Source organism: Carassius auratus, chromosome 29 (assembly GCF_003368295.1).
Source record: "Carassius auratus strain Wakin chromosome 29, ASM336829v1, whole genome shotgun sequence".
Lineage (NCBI taxonomy): Eukaryota > Metazoa > Chordata > Actinopteri > Cypriniformes > Cyprinidae > Carassius > Carassius auratus.
In genome coordinates, this window is record NC_039271.1 from 7,732,272 (window position 1) to 7,755,803 (window position 23,532).

At 34.8% G+C, this 23,532-nt stretch overlaps 2 protein-coding genes across 2 annotated transcripts in view; one reads left to right on the top strand and one right to left on the bottom strand.

Annotated features, from left to right (window-relative positions):
* LOC113047952 (coiled-coil domain-containing protein 3) overlaps positions 1–23,532 on the bottom strand; it is a 73,640-nt gene that overhangs the window by 36,115 nt on the left and 13,993 nt on the right. The window lies entirely within an intron of this gene.
* The window catches only part of LOC113047953 (calcium/calmodulin-dependent protein kinase type 1D-like), a 58,751-nt gene that overhangs the window by 25,999 nt on the left and 9,220 nt on the right, over positions 1–23,532 (top strand). Inside the window, exons 2-6 of the mRNA XM_026209395.1 lie at positions 8,055–8,186; positions 13,253–13,327; positions 17,028–17,166; positions 17,249–17,375; positions 20,070–20,145. Of these exons, the coding sequence (XP_026065180.1) occupies positions 8,055–8,186; positions 13,253–13,327; positions 17,028–17,166; positions 17,249–17,375; positions 20,070–20,145 (549 nt within the window). The remainder of the gene's footprint in view (positions 1–8,054; positions 8,187–13,252; positions 13,328–17,027; positions 17,167–17,248; positions 17,376–20,069; positions 20,146–23,532) is intronic.

Consider the following 23,532-nt stretch of genomic DNA (forward strand, 5'->3'; position numbering starts at 1 on the left):
CTCAGGTCTCAAGATGTAGCTTCTGTACCCTCAACACAGCATTTTCCTGCAGGTTATGTTGTTTTAAATTAGATCTTCCCTGGGTGTATTTGTTTATTTGGTATCTAGTGTGAGAATTCGGCACCACACAGACTACGTTTACATGCAGCCAATAACCCGTTCAAAACCGGGATATTAGCAATAACCCGGTCTCGCACGGCCATGTAAACACCGGCAAAAACCTGGATATGCTCATATTTTTTAAAAACCGGGATATTATATCTGGGGTACCCCTTTTCTAACCCGAATATTTGGTCTTGTTAACGTGTTTCGGCATATCCCCATCAAAATGTGTGTTCTGCGCATGTTCTATTCGCAAGGAATCTTGGTCTTTTGAGTCTTTGGATACAGGAAGAAGAATCGGAAATGACGCATATTGCGTCTTACGTCCAGACGCTAACCGTGCGTCGCCGTTTACATCGGGATATTGGCGACTGATTACACATTCCATGTATACAGGAGTAGCTCTCTCTGCTCACGCATGTAAACGGGTTATCCCGAACGTTTCAGAAACCCGAATAATGACCTTAATTTTAACAGCTTGTAAACATAGTCACTGTTTTACTACATACTTATTTATACATAGAACTACATATTTAGTTATACATATTTTGACCTAGACTCTAATTGCATACTTGTAGTAATGCATACAGAGGCTGAAATGTATACTAAAGGGTTCCACACTACACATAGAAGAGACTAATTCTATATTTTACATAAATATTAACTCTATAAAATAGAACACACTAGATAGGGTTTAATGCAGAGTATACATTTACTACACACACACACACACGTTTGTTTTTGTGAAACAATATAAAATATTTATTATTTAATTGTATTTACATTTTACATTCTATTTTTTTTAATAGTAGCCAGGATAATGTATATATATATATATATATATATATATATATATATATATATATATATAGGCAGTAAAAAAATTACTTTATATATATATATATATATATATATATATATATATATATATGTATGTATTTTTTTTTTTTTTTTTTTTATTGTTGGTGACATGACAGTTTAATACTATCATGACACTGAAAACGATACACATTTTTATATTTTAAATGAAAGAAACCCTGATTTTATCTGCTTCGAATATTGGCCAAATAAGGCTAATAGGAATCATTTAAAATGCCATTATTGCTACCACCATAGTGTATACTACACAGTGGCTTTTTCATTTCCTCCTCTCTTCTGTCTACTTAATGAAAAAAAACTTGAAGTAAATTGTTTCTGTCAGGTTCAGCTGCTGATCTGTTAATCTGAGTGTGGGTTAGATAGAAAAGAGGAAGTGGTTTGGATCTGTGCTGAGATTATCTCAGCAAGTGTGCCTAATCTAGTAGGAATGTAACTTTTTTTTTTTTTATGTAAGCGGAGCATTATCTTTCTGTCTGGTTTTGTGAGACTTTGGAACCACGTCCAAACCAAGCCTTGGGCTTATAGTTTAACACAAACCCACACACACTCAGGGTGGGAGAGACACATACTGTAATCATGTTCTTCAGTATTTTCATGGCGGCATGCAGCTGGTGATTTTATGGAGCCAGTGTTTAGAAGTGGCAGTAGAACACTCACAGGATGCTGTGCACAAACAACCTCTGCTTAATTCAAAGTTGTGTGGTGCAACTCTGTTTTAATGGGAAATCGGACATCTCTAAACAAGAGATTGAGGCTTGGGCAATCAATTGCACTGGATTTCTGCTCTTGCTTTAACATACTTTGGCAGTGGGAGTGATTCCTTCAACATCAAATGGAATTAAATCAGAAAAGAATTGAAATAAGCCATTGTATCTCCAATGGTGATTTGCAAAGTAGTTTTTTGAATTTGCTAAATAATGTAGTCCTTGCAGAAGGAAGACTGTTTTATGCCCTCAGTTTCTCATTTCTAAGGCTTTATATGCTCACTTGTGTAGTTGATTACATCATCGGTCTCTCCATGTGCTCTTCTTTAGAGTGCCGTAACAAAACTGATTTGGACTGAAGGGTCAGACAAAGGGAAGTGTCTAAGACGCATGAATACCCAAATTCCCCATTCACTGCAACATTTATCGACATCAGGTTAATGAGTGACTGGGAACTTGCTGAAATGGAAAATATTTTGCAGTCAGGAGGAAGTCATTTAAAGTCATTTATTACGTGTATCTTAAATCAAGATTTTACTGCATATTATGATTATACTACTTAAAATGGTAAGCTCATTTCCACATTGAGTTCTTTAAGGAAATATAAAAATAAAAAAAACCCAAAAAAAACATTTGTACATTTAAAAAAAAAAAAAAAAATGTTTTTTATGTTTGGTTTATTATAATCAATCTTTTTGTCGACTGTATTCAGATAGCATACTATCAATGTAGTACACTGTGCATGCTCCAGAAATGATTCTAGCATGCTGATTTGGTACTCAAAAAAACATTTTTTATTATTATCAATAAATCAATTCCCTTTTTTATTATATATCTCTCAGCTGAGCTTTTCACTTAAGCTTGATGTTTTAACATGATTTCATAATTTTTTTTCTGATGCATAGTGTAATTATCATTCATTGAGGCCGTGTTAATCGTAACTCAATCCTGTTCTCTTTAAACAAGTTCTCATTGTCTGTCTATTTCTCTCTCCAGTTTAGGCAGCCATAAGTGGATGTTATGTGTATAATTTGTCATCTGTTCCCTAGAGGAGAATGCAGCGGCACAGAAACCCTTCCAGCGAGGATGTGCGACGTTTGCGCGTGCATGAGTCATTGACTGACAATCACTGCGGCTCTGTTCCCTCCCGTATGAGCACTCGTCAATACATATTGACATACAGTTTCCTTAGCAGCAGTCTAACTCACACATTCATACGCAAATAGCTCTAGGAAACTCCACAGCATTATTTCCACACAAATCACACAATATTTCAGTCATTTGGCACAAGCTGGGCCGTAGCCCTCATTTTAGAAGCACAAATTGAAGCACATTTAGAAACACACAAACTCATTTTACTGCTCACTTGTTTTCCGGCCTCTCTCTCACAAAGACGTTACATCACAAGCGCAGCTGGGGGTTTCAATCTGCATCTGCACAGAAATGATATGCCCGGTATTTTATATGTTTTTATAAAAAAACACACGCTTGATTACATCTGACAGGTAGAACTCTCACATGTCATATAAATCTACCCTGTGTAGCTCTCTCACCTGTGGCATGAAATTAATGTCATTTATGGAGTGTGTGTGTATTGCTGCTGGTTAGGCTGCATTGGCGATGCGTGTTGGCGGCTTCATTCACATTTTCTCTTCACCATTCATTCAGCACGGCTTGCTCTCCCAAAGCATTTACAAAGCGAAGGTGGGTGATGGGTGATATAATGCAGTTTTACAGCAGTGTATTTATGCATATATATAAACCTAAAACAAAAATAAAATTAAAACCATTAAAAAACTTTTTGGTTAAAAAACTAATAAAAATGACAAAAACACAACAAAATTATTACACCTTTAAATGATATTAAAAATAAAAACAAATGTAAAATATAAAATAATACTATAATTTTAATATCAAAGATACTAAAATGACTCTGTTTTACAATTGTTTTGACAGCAAATTAAATATTGCTGAATAACTATATCAGTGAAACTAAAATGAAAAAGAGTTTATATTACACAGCAAATAAAATATAGACACAATTACTGAATTTAAATGCATGCATTTGATACAGTATTTCATTAAATTCATGGAGATATATTATCAAGGCTTTATATTTAACTGATAATAGTTACTGATAATAGTTAAAAATGACCACTTCTGTTACTTGTCGGTGCCAGTTAATTGATATATTGGTTCCTCAGGACCTCCAGGTTTAAGAATCAAATTAGGCCTGACCTAAACCATATCTAGAGACCTAAATATTTTAGACTTGGAGGAGGGTGCTTTTTGACTGCCTAGCAAATATCAGTACAATCACAGTATGTTGTCCTCATCATTTTCTCCCTTTAGCTTAGTTCCTTCTTTCCTTGCTTTGTGAAATGCAGTACAGAGGTGACAGTTGCTGGGGAGCTTAGAGGAGTTGATTTTGGCTCTGGTGTTGCATGCTTGTTGTTAGCAGTCCAGCCTGAATATGTCTTATGACTCATGTTCATGTTGCATTGAACAGAGCTGAGAAAATATAATACTTAATCAGGGATTCATTTGGCAGAGGGGTGTGTTATGGATAGTGTTGCTTTCGTCAACGAAAATTATGACTAAATATCGTCATCAACAAACCTTTATCACGTGACGAATATAAGACGCAATGTAAATGCTGGTCATGTGACGATGACTATAATTAAATGTATAATGCAATATTGTTGACAAATGAAAACGAGACTAAATGTGGTTTACAAAATAAAATCTATGCTAAAATGTCTCTTCATTTTCGTTGACCAAAACGAGACGAAACAAAATGTTATAACGTTATTCCGTCTCTCATAATATTGTTATTATTTTGCAGTATTTCAGTTTACTGTGTCTCACTTAAGGGGCTTCATCGGATCGCATGGTGCAAACGCAGGCGACGTCTATATATATATGAATGAATATATATCAATGAATATATCATTCATATATATATATATATGAATGCATATATGAATAACATATATATATATATATATATATATATATATATATATATGTCTTTATACATATATATATATATATATATATGTCTTTATACATATATATATATATATATATATATATATATATATATATATATATATATATATATATATATATATATATATATATGTTATTAATATATTGATAATACATATCTTGTTTTATAATATCCAATTATACTTTTTTTTAAAATACATTAAATATATATTAAGATATGTTTATATGTATATATAATTATAACATATTTTTTCTTAATTTTCCCTTTTGATTTTGGGATGAAATATGTATTACACTGTAAAAAATAATTGTAATTTTAACTGTAAAATTTTGTAAAAACGCTACGGAAAAAAACTGATAATAGGTTAACAGTAAGTTCCCATACTATATACAGGGAAAAACTGTAAAAGATCTAACAAAGCATTTAATGTAAATTTACAGTAAAATTCTGTTAATTATACATCTTTTAGAAGTAAAAAAAGAACAAATCAATGTATAATTTACAGTCTAAAACTGTAAACTGATATTCCCAGAATTCCCTGCTTGACACTCCACGTTTGAAAGTATTTTGTTTAAATAATCATGTTTTTAAATAGTTCTTGTTATCAGTTATGTACATTTGAGCTTTATGTTACATCTTCTGTTGCTTAATGAAAGTTTTTTGCATTATTTAAGTATCACGTGTGTTACCATGATGGTGTTTTGTGTTTCCATAAATGTGCACCTTCTATATGTTAATATATACTTCTGCTTGTGGTGAAGCTACTTGTGATGAGCTTTGATACTTCATGTGGCTTTCTCTTATACAGTACCATCTTTATTATTATGGTGGTTGTCAGTATTTTCAAGGTACAAAACAGATTTAATTTTGTGTGTTGTTGAATTTACTGGTTTATATTCACATTTTCTTGTTTGTAAATTACAGCTTTATATTGTTAAATTAACAGTTTTTGACGTAAATGTGTTTACAGTTTTCTGTATTTTTACAAAATTATTCTGGCAACCACAGCTGCCAAAAAGTTTTTGTAAAAACTAGGGATGGGCATGATTAATCGACGATCGATAATTGATCGTTAAGATTTTCCTCGATCATGTTAATTTGTTATCGATTAATCTAAAGCATTTTTTTTAATCTAATGCAGGTTGCGTTGCGTAGTGCGAGTCTTCAAGCAATTAAATGAATTTCACTGTGTGGCAGCAATTAAATATTTTACCACCATGGGGCAATATTTGACACCCTACTCGGTTATCTGTGATCTTCCGTTTTGATTTCAAAGAATAATCATGGAGATGTCACGGCGAAGTGTGGCGTGGGACCATTTTGATTTAAAAAGCGAACTAGTTAACTGCAAACATTGCGATGCCGTGTTTAAGTACAACACGGCCACGACTCAAATGATGTACCTATGCATCCCGGCAAATTTTCATGAGGCTTTAACCCTTTCGAGTCGATTAACGCATATATGCGTTTTGAGTCATTTTCTCCTGATAACCACTGATAAATTACACACTCAGTTTTTATCGTACAGATAAGAGCAATACATCAATCGAATCTGTAAAGGGTCTAGTTTTTTTTTGGATACAGACATAATAACAAAAAACCTTTGTGCACTTATAAAATAAAGATAACAAACAAGGTGCGCTGTCTACAGTCTTTGTCTCCGCTGATCGTCATGTACAAACATTTCATTAAAATGAACCGTAACTCCGTGAATACTCAACGAAGAGACATGAGAGAGATATCTATAGAAAGCCTGGAATGTCTACTTTTAAACTAAACAAGTGCTTCCGAAAAACAAATATTCTGAGATAAAGTAATCCATATGAAAACAACGCAATGTCTGTTTTTCATATCTTCCTTCATTATATTTAATGTGACCACGCCCCCGCGCTGAACGCGCTATTCAGATTCAAACTGAAGCGCGCGGCTTGAATACGCCCACACAGAAGAAAAGGCAGCGAGACTGTTCTTCAAGTTTTTATTTTATTTTACTGTTTGCTTCGTGATGAGAGGACTAAGACATAATTCACCCCAAAAAGATGTGATGTGGTTGATGATTTGAGAAATGGATTTCCTCAGAAAAAAGAATGAAGCACTTTATTCAGACTCAAAACGCATATATGCGTTAATCGACTCGAAAGGGTTAAGAACGCCTGCTAGCAGCTGCAGGTTCCGCTGCTTTAGAGCACTGCATATGCACGCGGATATATGTTCGGTTTGCCTGAACGTAGTTTAACTGTCTGCCACAAGTTGATCTTGTAATAAAGGTCTCACCGAGGAAAAACACGCTGTATTTTTGTATTCATTGCATTTTTTATTATAAAAAATAAATAATTAATTATATTTTAAAAATATTAATGATTAATCGATAGTCGATCGTTAATTCTCCCGACGATCGACTAAGAAAATTTAATCGAATGCCCATCCCTAGTAAAAACAACAAGAAATTTTTTACAGTGTAAGATAAAATTTGTTTTTTTCATCAACTTTGTAAGGTTCACACAAGAACTAAAATGATAGAAGATATCAGAAACATGAAAGATAGGCTTTACGGAGCAACAAAAACATTGTGTGTGTGACTTGATAACAGGAAGCTTCTGGCCACATGTCCAGTCCTGCTGAAGTGTGTGTCAGGTGTATACAGCAGCAGCAGCAACAGTGTGAGATTGCTCAGCAAATATTCCCTAATTCTTTGCTCAGTGCTTTAAAAGCTTTTACGTGTGTGCTGGCAGATGGCAGATGAGATGGAGATTTTCTAAGGGACATCATCAGCAAATGGGTTTTCTCAAATTTCAGGCCACCCCTCTAAACACACACACACACACACACACACACACACAGAGCTGGTCATTACTTAACTAATTCAGCTGAACTCAACTTAAAATGAAGAAGTAAAGGTTCGTAACCTAACCTTATACTGATCACATTCTCAGTATTCACAGGATTCAAGCTCCGGGTGTGTTAGCCAGACAAGCTCTATCAGTGACAGTGTAAGGGAAGAAGATGAACCACTCAGGAAAAATCACAGCGGTCAATACCTCTCACTCCCACCTTTATATTAAAAAGGCAGATTTGTTTGAGTTTTTTCAGTATAATGTTCAGGTGCAAACAGGTTTGTTTTAATGAAATTTGAGCTAAAGAAGTTACATTTATGATTTTGTTTTCAAATTGTATTGCTGAATTGAAACACTATTTAAGCAAATTCTTAATAAAGAGTTTCAAGATTTTTCCTCATTCAATTGCTTCTGTTCTTCTACATGCATTAACTTGTAGCATCCAACTAACACTGTCTATATTTCCCAGCTCTGCAATCAAAACTCAAGCGCCATAAACTTTCTTTTCTTTCTCTTTTAAAGGGGTGCATTTTCAGAAGTGGTCCTGGCAGAGGAGAGGTCCACAGGAAAGATGTTCGCTGTGAAGTGCATCCCTAAAAAAGCGCTGAAGGGGAAGGAGAGCAGCATCGAGAATGAGATTGCCGTTCTACGCAAGTGAGTTCCATCTCCCGTATCACACCTGTACCCATGGCAACAGCATCACCCGTCTCTTCCACACTCTTCATTCCCTCAGTTTGCAAGTTGATAGGAGCTTGTTTGCCTGTGGTTTGACCTCCAGTTACCGTGGTAACTCTGGTGCCCTTGTCCAATTACAGCAGGGAAGCTCCCGCAGATGTTCTATCTTCCATGCGAACCGTATCCATGAGTGTGAACAGAGGCTTTGACTGTGTTTCGAATTTATAATTTAAGTGCATGCTTACTGCATACTAAACACAGAATGTATACTGTTTGCTTCCTATTAGTTTTAAAATATAGTATGTGCAGCAATAAACATGAGTAGAGCAGATATGATTTTTGCTATAAATCCAATTTTGTCAAATATTCTGTAATTTTAGTCCAATCACACTACCTTTGAAAGATTGATTTATTAATTATTTATTTATTTTATTCAGCAAGGATAAATCAAATGGATCTACTGTATATTTTGATCATATTTGGAATAAATCCAATTTTATGAAGAAAAAAAGGAAAGAAAAAAAAATCTAATTTCAGCCAGTTTTAGTCTAATCACACACTTATGTTTAACAGTTTTTTTTATTACAAATTAATACTGAAAATAAATAAATTAAGTAAATGCAAGGATGCATTTACTTGAACAAAAGTGACAGTAAAAACATTTATAACGTTTCTTCAAATTATGTGTTTAAAAAGCAGGTCATATGGGTTTTTGAAAAATATCTCTGTTGTAGTCTATAACATAGCTATTCGCAAATGAAATCAGTCTGGAAAGTTGTTAATCAAAAAAGTGCATGATAAATAAAGATATTGTCTCTCAAAACAGAGAGTCGGCTCAGAGTCACCTTAACGAGTCGTTATATTTTATGTTATCTTATTCCTGTTACCGGTATACGTCACTGAGTAACACACATGCATAATCCCCGCCTGCTCGTGAAATAAAAACAGAGTCTGAACTGCACACAAACACTTCCGCTAGTTAGTGTGTTTACATCATGTTGAGAAGACGCTGTGTTCAAGTGGCTCAAGGACTCCTCTCTGTGCCAATCACAACAGGCTTGGCCAGCTGACCAATCAGAGAAGAGTAGGCTTGTGGAAGGGAGGGGTTTGCTCAGAACTTGCTAGGAACAAATCATTCTGGAATTATTGGCATATGAATAATATTAAATTTATGTTCTGAGGAAAATACAATGTTTTCTGACCTTAGATGCATTTAAACCTTTTGTAGGGGACTCCAACACAATATTAGGACACTTTAAAATACCATATGACCTGCTCTTTAAGTCTTTTTTTTAATCCAGTCAAAAAGAAAATTGTAATATAAACTCAATTAGTGCATGACATACATTACATAATACAAATATATTAAGAATGAAGTATGTCCAAACGCTATGCATTTAATATTCTGTTTATTTCCTAATTTTATTACTTCACAGATGTTAATGTAACAAGTTTACCATGTTTCTCAGATATTTTCCCACCGTCGGTGGAAATGTAAGCAGGTGTTCGGTGTGTGTGACATATGTTGTGTGACGGGTGTTTCCCCTGAGACTCGTCAGAAAAGACTGCCTCTGATTCTGACATGAGCTTCTTTTGTCATGGCGATCATACTCTGGAGATTGGACGCACAGTTTTGTCCTTCTCGTCTCAGTCTCCCTCATCAAATATCATAGCAACCCAATGATTGACAGCTTGTCTGCCGTCTCCTGGGTGATGCCATAGGCCTGTAATTAGATCCACCGAACAATCTGAGAGTGTTCATTCCTTCATTGTCTGTTTGTCTTGCCTGCATATGTATTTGACAATGTGTGGAAGATATTTTCTTTGCATCTACAAATGATATAATGAGATGCCCTCATAGGTTAAAGTTTAATCTTCACGAAAGCAGAGAATTGCTGACGTACACTCACGGCATGCCTCAGAGTTATGTTGCCTGATTAACTAATGTTATGCTTAAATACTTAAGTCAATTCAATTTATCCAGATGTGAGACTCACTAACCCAGAGGGAAAATGTTATTCCTCCAAATCTGCTCTTTCATAGCTCATGAAACATAATTGAGTTCTAATCAGGCATGACGCTAAGTTTCCAGTCATAAACGTTTCAGTCCATACTGAAATTGTAAATGCTGCGTAATAGCAATCGTCACAGTCAATCAAGCAATAGTAGGATTAAGGACCAATAAGATTTCATGGTGGGAGTGGCTACACAACACAGCACACCTAGTCAAAAACTAAGACTGACGTGGAAGAGATAGCTTTTGTCACTTGTTTTGTTTAAATATCAGCTTTGTCTTAGAGGTTTCTCCTAAAATGTATTTCATTAGCGCATACATTACACTGCACACCAGTACACTTTAGCATACTTTTATTAAGAGAACTTAAATATACTTTAGAATATATTTAAGTGCAAACTCATTGTAATGTTTTCAGACACTTAATTGCAATTAAAAGAAAATTGAATGTAGTATAAATGTACAATAATTCCAATTAGCTAAACTTTGCATTTTGACCCACTTGATTAGCACTTAAGTTTTTTCAGATGTTCAAATTATGTTTATACTATACAGCTGAATGTAATGATAAGGATGTATTTAAAATACACTTTAATGTTGTTTCTGTTGAAACTTTGTCATGCATTTAAATATGTAATGATGAAGTTGCAATTTAGTACATTTAAAATATATTAACTCTAAAAGTAATATCGAATAACACTACAGTTAAAATCATAGTCAAGTACTTTTCAGGAGTAGTTGTTAGTCAACACCGCATTTTTAAAACATAAAATTTTTTAAATGTACTTAAAAAAAATGTATGACATTTTTACAAAGTGCACTTTTTAAAAGTGTGTTTAGAAACAAGAAACAAGTACAGTTTAAAATAAAAATACACTTGAAATATTGGAACAGTACAAGTGCACAATTTCTCAGAGACTTTGCTATCTTGATAAATCTGAGGACAGAATATATTCTCCTGTGTATTTTTGACAGGCAAGTGAAGGGTGAATAAATGATAACAGAATGTTCATTTTTGGGTGAACTCTCCCTTTTCAAAAAGATCTCATTTGTGTATATACTTCAATGAGAATGAGTCTCACTCCACATCAGATAATGTGAACGCATCTGAAGTGAGCTGGAATGTGAATCACTTAAAAGCACCTGGCACAAAAGAAAGCGAGACTTAATTAAATAGCTAGTGATTCTACCTTTTGTATTGTTAAATGATTTCTTTTTATTGACACTCAGTAGTGTTTTATAGTGAAATAATGGAATAGAGAGTGTTTTTTGTTCCTCTTTCTGCTTTCACCCCTATTCCTTAGTGCTTTTTCCTCTTGAATCAAAAGAGAAGATGGTTTCAGAGGCAGCGAATGAGTCGTGCTACAGCTTCTGCCCACTCACTGCTGAAGGAGAAAGAGAGAGAAACAGAGGGAAGAAGAAACAAACGCATGAGAGGGATATTAAGCCAGTGAATGGCTTTGTAATCCTCTAGCAGATGGGTTTTTCATTATCAGTTTTGAAAAATCAATATGTCAGAGGGTGACTCGAACTACAGGTTTTGTTTAAGAAAAAAAAAGCAGGGCAAGTCTTTGTTTATTTAGCTGTTTCCAAAGATAATGTTATAATCTGCTGCATCAGAGGTGACTCCCAGTTCATTGAATCGTGAATCGATATGAAACCACTCAATGAACCCACTAAATGAATCACTTGTTCTCAGATTCATCTATACCTCAGTAGCTCTTTTAAATATTAAACTACAATACAAGGAGCATTACTGACAAAACGCGGCTGCCTGCAGGCTGGCTTTTATTCTGTGTTTCACCAAACCAAAACCTTTTTCTATTTTATCCGGGCTCAGATAGCGGTGAGCACCAATGAAAAGGGCTGTTTCTGAGATGATTGCCCCTTACCTGAGAGAATCAACCTTTTCTGAACATAATATGGATGAACAAAGAAAGTTAATTATAGGAAACTGAGGTGGGGGAGGGGTGTATTATCTGCACTCATCGATGTCCATTATGAGCGTGTGTGTGTGTGCGCGTGAGTCTTGTTATTGTCCGCTCACTTGCGTCATTGCCTGGCCTGTTATCATGCGCCAGTTGGACTCGCTGATCAGAATTCACTTAAAATGCAACACTAATGTGTATACACACAGCCGCCGTGACTGTGTTACCATGACAAGAGGAGAGAGCGATGTTAACTGCAGGGATGGAGAGGGGGAAGGAGTGGAGAAGAAAAACAGTTGATATGACAGAGATGAAAAAGTCGCTTTTTAAAGCAAGCTCCCTAACAGCATCCAACAGATGACAACAATCAGACTAGCCGTGCATCTAAATGCTTTAGAATCTTCAAAAGACATTTATTCATTTGTTTCTTGCATATGACATTATATTGTATATGCATACAAATGTAAATTAAATTCAGCTGTTATTAACCTTAGACTGAAATGCGTGTGCAAATATTTATATATGTGTGTATTGACTATTAAATTCAATTATAAGAGCATACAGGCTAGTGCATGCAACTTCAAAGCATAAAACATGGCAGTGTTTAGTGTAAATTTTATGGGGTTATGGAAATGTGTGCCACTGAAGTATTCATATTCTTATGAGAAGATACAGAATGTTCCACTCTCTTAAATTAAGCGCATTTATTTAAAATTGTAATTTGGGAGATTTAATAATTGAATACAAAATTGTCTCCCTTACAGCTCTCGCTCTCTTTCTCTCTCTATACACACACACAGAGATATACAGTGTATATATATATATATATATATATATATATATATATATATATATATATATATATATATATATATATATACACACACATACATACATACATACATACACACACACACATGCATTTTTATTTTAGTTTTAGCAATTTATTTGAATATACATAAATATACATACTTTTTGTCTTGTTTCCATTCAGATGGAAAGATAAACATATTGACATATGTCTCTGATAGGAATACATATCTGATATTAATGATGTTGTTAAATTGTGCATTCAATTGAGCTTTATGGATTTTGTATTGCAGAATTAAGCATGAGAACATAGTGGCGCTGGAGGACATCTGTGAAAGCCCCAATCACCTCTACCTTATAATGCAGCTGTGAGTATGTTTAATGCTTACACAATTACTCACAATGCATTGTGCTTATGTCTTTCTGTTCATTCTCTACATTTTAACAGACAAATATCCAGCTGTTTATGTATGTACACCTTTCAAAAGTTTGGGGTTGGTAAGGTTTTTCATCAGTTGTGCTGCTTAATATTTTTGTGGAAACCATGAAAGAGTTTTTTCAGGATTCTTTAATGAATACAAAGCTCAAACGAACAGCATTGATTTGAAACAGCAAGTCTTTTAAAACATTATTAATGTCTTTAGTGTCACTTTTGATGGTGTCTGTGGTGCTTGCTCTTCAGTCATGTCAGAATTGAGTGAACTGTGACTTTAATATATTACCGCCCACATCGTCATCTCCTTATCAGTATTCAGTAACCTAGTGGGGGTGTCGCTTGCTCATTTCACATGCGAAGAGGTTAGCCCATCATAAGAGAGATAATATACATATTGAAGTCTTAAAAGTACAGTAACAAAAAAGGCCTGTTTGATTCAAAGGGTCAGGGAGAGAGTGGAAAGAAAATATAAGCATAAGACAAATTCAAAACATCTCTGATGCTCATCTTCCAGATCCTCAGGCATTTCTGCAATAAAAAAAAAAACGCTGTATTTTGTGTTTTTACTCTTTGATTAAACAGCAGTGGACAGTCTGACCTCTTGCTCACATATTAAAGTGACTTCTGTACTGTCCTTCACTTCAGCTCCGTTTCGATGAGCTCAATGTTCTGACACATGAATGCGCAAAACTTTATCTGTAAAGCGATAAGAATAAAGGATGGCATGGTAGGCCGCAAACCAGATCACAGCGAACTGGAAGATGAAGAATGCAGATCTGGACAGAGAGGAAGAGAGAGGGTGGCAGTCTGGTGAGTTGGCTGAGCGCTGTTGTATGCTGACGTAGAAGCGTTGTGTAACATCGGTGATGGGTAGCAGAATGTGCATGTCTGTCCAACACTGCAATCACAGACACACACACACACACACCTAATATTAGGTGAGCATTTAGTGTGTGCATCATATGCATTTTTTTTTAACAACATGGCCTTAAAGACCGTTTACTGCATCAGAGCAGTGTGTGTTTTCAGAGCATGTTAAAGTTATTAGTGATGTATGTGAGGCAGTGAAATGGCATTAGCAATTTTACTTCTAGAATGTGACTTTTTTTCTACTTTCATTCAACAAGGATGCAACATAAGTGTCAGTAAATGCATGTATAATTTTACAAACGATTAATTCAAATAAATGCTGTTTATTTTAGATTTATATTAATCACAAATCCTGAAAAAAAATATTGGTTTCCACAGAAATGGCACAACTAAACAAAATCAACAGAGAGAGCACAACTGTTTTCAGCATTGACAAAAATCAGAAATGTTTCTGGAGCAGCATATTAGGCTGATGGGAACAGTAAAATTGGATATAACTTGATTGGTAAATAAGAGATTTTTATTACTAAAACCATGTTAACATGCATGTTTTTTACATCTTGTGGCTGTTCTATTGAAATAGTGAGTATTTTTATGTTTACAGATTTGCCTGCTTCACTCAGTGGAAATCTGATTTTAGTGTTTTTATTTTTTTATTTTTTAAGAAAAAGATAGATGAACACCCAATAGTTTTTTTGTGGCAATCAACATTATGCCACAAATTCTGTAGATTGAGCTTAGCTTGTCTTAAACCTGGAATAATCATTTACATAGAGGTCATTTATGATGTTTTGGGTTGTGTATTCGAAAACTCAAATGATTGTCCATATATGTAGATAAGAAAAGTGAGTGCATGGACTGCTTTATCCATCAGGAATTAACTTGATCCTGTAAAGTGATATCTATGACAGGTGGTTGCAGGGGAGGGGTTAAGGAAATTTGGTTCAGGGACGGAGCACTTTATTACATTTTCATGAGAGATTACAAGGACAACAGCATAAACAGGGTCAATTCTGATTTCATTTCAATACTTTAAATACTGATGATATGGAGACGAGAGGAAGTCAGGCGGATTAGAGGATATAAACATTTATTTTCGTCCTCATTTTGCCCCTGGAAACCGCATTAGAATTTGAATTCCACAGTGTTAATTTGAAATTTGGCCGGGAGCCTGCCCCTCTTTTCCCTGTTAATAGGTTGTGTGTGTGTGTGTGTGTGTGTGTGTGTGTGTTACTGAGAAAAACATGAAGAACATTTAGGCATATGGTGTTGAGATGAATATGTAAACAGTACCATTCTGCTTTCTGTATAATATCAGAGATGCAGTTTAGAAACTCTTTTCTTAATCACTCTTCATGTAAGTGTGTGTAAGTGTGATTCAATCAGATATGGACGGTTTTCTTTATGCATGTTATACCCTCAGGCACTACTGCACAGTATGACATGATTTAAGGCAGTGGAACAAGAGAAATAAAGACTAGGTGAGGACAGAGAGAAAGATACGGACACACTGCAGCAGAGAGCGCTGTAAATCCATTGACTACAACTGAGATGGTGCATCATAAGGACGTAGAGCAGGGGTGTTAAATTAAGGTCCAAAAGGTTTCCTTCCCTGCCAAGGTCCATATAACAATAACTTACACTGTCAGGTTTGGAAATGAAATAAGCAATGTGCACTGGAGGAACATGCAACACAAATTATCATGTTGGCAGCAGTATACTTTGTAAAAATAAGAAATAATCCTACATATACTCTTAAAAATAAAGCTTTTTGCAAAAAAAAAAAAAAAAAACCTTTTTGCAATGATGCCGTAGAATAACCATTTTTGGTTCCCCAAAAACCTTTTAGTAAACAGTTCTTAAACATATTTTTTATATGGAACCTTTTGTCCAGTGGAAAAGTTTCATGGATGTTACAAGTTCTTACATCAGTGTGTAGTAAAAATAGTCTCCTCAAAACTGCTGCTTCGTCCAATATACTCAAATGTGCATTTGCTACCTTAAGGAGCTATTTATAATAGGTAGAAGTTGGTTTTTCATGGGAAATTTTACTTATAAATGTTAGCTTTTTTTCAATTGTGTCCTACATATAGATCAAAACAAAGGATGAATTAGGTGACAAGAAACACTTAATTGTTATTTAATGCATATTTCGTGTGTATATGCATCAATGGACAATACATCGATTTCTTTTGAGACACTCGCAAAAGACTATAAACAAAGGTGATTGTATCTCCATCCAGAAGAGGGCGCTATAGTCTTAGTAGTTTGAAAACAACCCCTGCTCAGACCACACCAAGTCCAGCCTCAGACTTTAAGTAAGCATTAATGTGCTCTAAAAAGCTGGAACTGCACTAATGCACGTCTGCACTCTTCAGCTTTGAGTCTAAATTTGCATGCTGCGGAGTTTGAATTTACATAGGAATGACCTGCTAATACTGGTGTAGGAGATCAAGAGGCTAACCGTCATTGAGTTCTTTGCCATTGTGTGACCTCTTGGCCTCTGCACTTACAGGGATGAGATAAAGTCATTTTCCCCCTGTATTCAAATCAGTTCTGCACTGTTTTGGTTTGATCTGATCAGATCCAACATCAATAACAGGCCTGCAATTGTACTGTGTATTAGGATACCCATTACTGCTAATGTTTTACTATGTAATTAAACATTTAAATCTATAATTTATTGTAATATGGAATTTGTTTTTTAGTGGTCTCTCTGCTTTTTTTGTGGTCTCTCTCTCTCACTTTCTGTCTTTTTCCAGTGTGTCTGGAGGCGAGTTGTTCGACCGGATTGTGGAGAAAGGTTTCTACACTGAGAAAGATGCCAGTACACTTATCAGACAAGTACTTGATGCTGTAAACTACCTCCACAGTATGGGCATTGTACACAGAGATCTAAAGGTGAGCGAAACACACCCACATTCGCAATTCTGCTCTGGTTTGATATGTTTGATTTGACTATGAATGTGTTTTCTATCTTCAGCCAGAGAATCTGCTCTATTTCAACCCTCAAGATGCCTCAAAGATCATGATCAGTGATTTCGGTCTGTCTAAGATGGAGGGGACAGGTGATGTCATGTCAACAGCCTGTGGAACGCCGGGATACGTGGGTAAGAGGTTATATATAAAAGCCAGCTTGAGATGTTTATGAGTTTGCCTATTGAAGATACAAATGTGTGTATATTTTAGCTGTTGGAAAGTGACTGGATGGGATGCATGTGTTGGTTGGCCTATATCTGCACTTCAAGCTTATTCTTATCTCAGACTGACAGAACTGCCCCACAGTCGCCTGCTTTTCCCCTGCGATTAGAGCGACTGCAACACTCTTGAGCCAAGATGGCTGAATGTGATGCTGCATGTGATATAAACACACACAGGCTGGGTACAGAAAATCTCTGAACATTCAGTTTAGAAAACTACATTTCATATTATGTGGTTAGTAACTTTGATTGAAAATAGCTATTGGTAATTTATATTGAAGCTAAAGTAAAATATACTGTATCAAAATTTAAAAATATATATATTTTTAAATATAAACTATATTAAATATTCATATTCAATATAAATATTTGATTAAAAAAAAGAAAAGAAAACTAACTTTCATATGATGTGGTTAGTAACTTAGTTTTGTTTTACAAGAGATAATAAGTATTATTATTAAATATCAGTAACGCTTTACAATAAGATAACTTGTCAACATTTAGTTAAAGTATTAAGCGTAACTAACTAACTAACTAACTATAACAACTAACAACTAGTTTTTCAGCATTTATAAATCTAGGTTAAACTATAGTTTATAAACATACACATTTTTATAGTCTTTGTTAATAGAATTCATGTTTGTTCATCATACAATAACTGTGTTAATTTTTGAAACATTAAAGAAATTCTGTAGAAATGGACATGCTGTAAAATTATTTTTTATCACTACCTAATGCAAAAACTAATGTTAAAAAAATTAAACTTCATCATAAAGCATTACCCATTAAAAGCAGAAACATGTTTCACTTAAACTAATAATTAAAAAGAATAAGATTATGTAAGATTCCTCTGCACATGGGTTTAGTCTCAGTACTGTTGAGTTTCCTGCATTCCTCTTCATGCATGTGTGTTTGAGGCAGTCTTTACAGACAAGTTTCCATGGACCTGTGTTTAAACTGCACTTATTGGCAGCTATAAAATGATTCTTAAACCCGTTGCATCCTGGACCGGGGTCAGACTGTCAGGCTGCTGTGTGTGAGCTTTCTCTTCAATGGAAACACTAGAGCTGAATGAGAGCAGCACACAGGCATGCATTCAGTTTGTGTGAGTGTGTGTCTGGAATGCCCTCTTTTTGTCTTTAAATGGTAACAATCTCACAGCAAGCTCTCTGAATCAAATTTAAGGATCAACTGTCATGGTTTTCTATCCTTTAGCTCCTCATTTTTGCTTCACCGTCTCTCTCATGCACACACATCTGTTTAGTAGACACTTCAGATGTGATGATGGGATTATATTGATCAAAGCCTCAAAATAGCCCATTCCTGCAGTCCTGCTGAACTGAAGCAGGTTTTGTTTGCACATACTCAGTTAAGCTGTAAAAGAAGCCCCTTATGACCTAATGTAGCTTGTATGTGTTTGTGTACTTGTAGCCACGATACGAGTACCTTAGCTGTTCAAAATAGCTTACATTTAATCATTTTATCATTTTCTAATGAAAAACAGACATTACAGCATTATTTTTCATCATAGTATTGCGAAAAATTTTATGCAAGCTTGGGGAAAAAATAATGAAATAAATAAAAAAGGAAAATGCTTCTTACCTCAACTTTTCATCTCACAATGCAGAATTTTTTCCTCGCAGTTATGAGTTTATATTTCTTTCCTCGGAATCAGATGTGATATAAACTCAGAATTATGAGGAAAAAGGTCCGACTTGTAAGATAAAAAAAATCTTTATTTTGTTTCATTCCATGACAGAATGTATATTAATAATTCTGATAAGAAAAGTCAGAATTGCAAGAAATGTCAACATTCGTTTTTATATCTTTTACTTTTTAATATAATTTTGTGTCTTGCATTTTACCAGCAATAAACAGTAAATAGATTGTGAATATTTAATACACAAACCTAAATGAGATCCATGTTTGAGAACTTTTTCTTCTTTATTTTAAATCTAAAATATATTGACCTCGTAATTAGCTTCAATGTAGCTCATTTTTCAAAGAGCAGCATCACTCAAGTCGGAGTACTTTATAAATGATGCATCGCTTGCTATAGTTTAAAAGTGTCTTCTTCATCGCTGCTACCTGTCTGTTTTTAGGAGGTCACAGAGTTTCTAACATTTCTGATGGAAATGTGTTTTTTCTTTTCAAGGGCGTTTCGAAACGCAGCTTTCATGAGTAACAGACTAGTCCAGCACGCACACACAACAGGCGACTCTAGGATAAGTTGAAGCCCTAAACCACAGAAACAAAGCTTTTGTGTCATGAGTGAAAGCTCGTTTTCTGAAGGGAGGAAGAGAACGTCTAGAGGCGGAAAATGGAGAATAATAGAATCAATTTAGAAGGACTCAGGAGCCTCAGCCTCCTGTGGAGTATAACGGGATGAGTTTGCATGAAGGTGTGTGTGTCTCAAAAACATGTTTGTCCTGATGGTGCATTGAGTGCCCTTCAGGAGTTCTTCATGAGTCTGCTTTCTCAGACACATCCACACACACTTACACTAACACAAAGATGTTCAAGTCTTTAATTTGATCTAGTTGTCTAACAAGACAGAAACTCAATGGCATACAGGAATGATTGGATTTGTTTGTCTCTTCTCAGCTCCAGAAGTTCTCGCTCAGAAGCCGTACAGCAAAGCTGTGGACTGCTGGTCTATCGGCGTCATTGCCTACATCCTGTAAGTACCCACAATGCCACACTTGTCCTTTAATTTATAAGCTGAGGAAATCTTCAGAAGAAGATTCACTGGACCTCTGAGTAACTGAGCCATCTCTCCTGACGAGCTGCAGATGTTGTGCCCCACTTTCATCAGACTCTTTATATGGGCTTATTGTTGTGCTGCAGTTTGAGTGAGTCATTAAAACAAAAGAGAGAGTCTGAGTCTCACAAATATTTGAGATCTTGATTAATGGAAGATTTCTGGATTTCCTCTGGTTTCTCAGCAGATGGGAATGCTTTCTTACCAATAAACACTGCGGTGTTACCATGGTACAGTGATGGTGCTAATGAATACCCAGATACCATGTTTTCTTAAATGTAAAATTTGGCTAAAAAAAGTTGCTTTTTTGAAAAAATGTGTTGAAGATAATTTCAACATCACCAATACATCTGCCTTAATATTCTCAGAGGTTCCATGTACCCTTATGAAAATTTACAGTGGTTTTACTACGAAAAAAGTACAATTAAAAGTACCACAAATTAACCATGGTTTTGTTACTTCAAATAATAATGGACAGAAGTATTCAGATAGCCTTTTTTTTTGTTGTTTTTTTTTTTTTTGGTAGGCCTAATAAAAATAGACATAAGCAAACAACAGCCTTTAAATGACTTAAAATGCAATATTTAAAAACAATGAGGCAATAATGATTGGTCAATTAATAACCAACACTATTAAAATACATATAACTTAATTTTCTTTTGTGTGATTTCTGAATGCTTGAGACTACAAAATTAATCAAACAACTGTATTAATAAATTCATAACCATCACCATCAAACGTCACACAGAGCCATACTCGAAAAAAACTTTCCGAAACTTGTGACAAACCGGAAGGAGTATTTTGGGAACAAAAATACTCCTTCAAACGTACAACTTAATTTTTGAAACTTTGTCCATGTTTAGCATGGGAATCCAACTCTTTAACAGTGTAAAAACTCAGTATGCATGAAATAGCATTTCACCCCCCCTTTAAGGAGTCCTAACACTCTAATACTCACAAGTCTTTAGGAAACCTACTGGCCAAATAAAAAGCACGTTAAATGATTAAAATATTCATGACATTTCTTGATTTAATATTGCCAGCAAAATTATTATAATCATGACCATTCAAATGGAGTATTCCTTACACTAAAGTACATTCCTCCCAAACAAACCATTGCGATACCACTGTGTTATCTTCATTTCACCCTCTGTATGTTTTCTTCCATGTTTCAGTTTGAGAATGTTCATAAGGATACTAGGAGTGTGTCATAAAAGCTGTACATTTGACACAAGCTGTGGCCATCTGTGCTTCTCTGTGTGTTTATTAGCATTTCACTGGGAGTCTGAGCACAGACAAAGCAACATAAAAACATGTACATCTGAGTCAATTGTCTTTTGTTTTGGTCTTTGGATCCCGTCTGCTCTGGGGCGACTCCTGCGCCAACACAAACACTCACACTGTCTGTCAACAAACTGGTGAAGCTGTCGTTCAGACAGCGCTTCCCATCACTCCCACTCACAGCTGTCCGGATCCCAACTATTACATCTTTATGGTTGAGTTTGTTTACAGTTTTACTCTTGCTCAGGTAATTCATTTTAACTCCCATAATGATATACAGGTCACTTTGTTCAGCCAAAAAAATTAATTTACTCACCCTTAGGTCATACGACGTATAATAAAAGCATCATAATAATCCACAAGTAATCCACATGACTCCAGTCTATCAGATACAGACCAAGGACCATTTACAAGTGAACACAGTACTAAAATTTTGATTTGAGAGAACAACAGGGGATGAACTTTTTATGTGCATGATTGTGATGTTTTATCGGCTGTTTTGTCAGCTCATTTAAATTTTTGGGTGAACTATCCCTTTAAACACACAAACAAAAAAAGAAATAAATAAAAAGCAGGACTTGATTTGATCCATTACGACACTAAAATTAATTCCTTGTGTGTGTGGAAACACACTTGGTGATAAAGCTCTTTCTGATTCTGATTAGGAATTGATTGGATCATGAAAAGTGGTCTCTATATGACAAACTTGATTTTTTTTTTTTAGGGACGCATTTTATTACATTATGATTCTGTATTATCACTTTTGGTGTAATAAATATTATGAATCATTCACATCAAGGTCAGGAATGTGTATAAAGTCAATTTAGATTTAATGGTGACTAATTTGTAAATTTTGTGCATGATATGAGTTTGTGTCAGAGTTGTTTTTGTAAACTTGTAAACTACTGAAAACCTCATTAATAGCAGTAAAGCTGAATTTTAAAGCTGAGGTTTAATTAGTTGCCAACTTCATTTTACTAAAACAAATAACTAAAGCTTAATATAAAAAAATTTTTTTTACAAGTTGACAGAATCACATAATAAAAATACTGAAAATACTGAATACTGAAAATAAAGGCAAATTCAGAATATTGATAAGCGTAAAAGTACATAAATAGGACTAAAATGACTCTGGTGTGTGTTTAGTGATAAGGGCCTCTGCCCACCTCTTCCTCGGAGCCAGCGTCCACTAGAGCTCAGAGTCTGATCTCATGGATGGTTGGTCTCTTCTCAGGTGTGATTATTGCAGTGACAACTGGCTGAAACTGTAGCTAATTCTCTTATCGTCTGATTAGCTAATCCAACGAGAAGAGAGAAAAACACAAAGCTAATGGGGTCGAAATCAGGCAGAAAATCACCATCCCTTCCACCCCCCCACTGCCTCCGTTCCCCATGAGGAAAGGTATTTTAATGGCTTTGATGATGGGAGGAGAAAAACATTCCAAGGAAATTTGATTTACGTTGATCAGGTTTAATCAGCTGTCTTTCTTTTCGAAATTCCAGAAAGGTCCAGAATGGGGTTTATTTACACTTTTTTACTAAGCATAACGTTTACTGTAGTATCAAGGTTTGAACTGATGTGTTTTTGATGTATAATCATTTTCTGTTTCTAACTGTTTTGAATCAATTTTTAAATCATTTTAAATTCCTTGTTTTATTGTTATGATTATTTTTCTTCCTTTTATGTAAAGCATTTTGAATTAACATTGTGTATGAAATGCGTTACTGTACAGGATATAAATAAACCTGCCTTGCCTTGATAATCTAAAGGGATTGTTCACTTAGAAGTGGAAATCTAGTATTATTTATTCAGGACTAATATCCAATATAACAAAATAAGTATATAAAAGTCATTCTTATGATTATTGCGTTATATTACAAGGGTTTTGAGGCTATATGCTTTCATTATATGGATAAGAGCAACTAGTACATTCTTCAGAAAGAAGAAAAAAGTTATTTGAGTGAGTAAATAATAATAATAATAATATTTTTTCAGGTGAATTGTCCCTTTAAATGTAAGTTGCA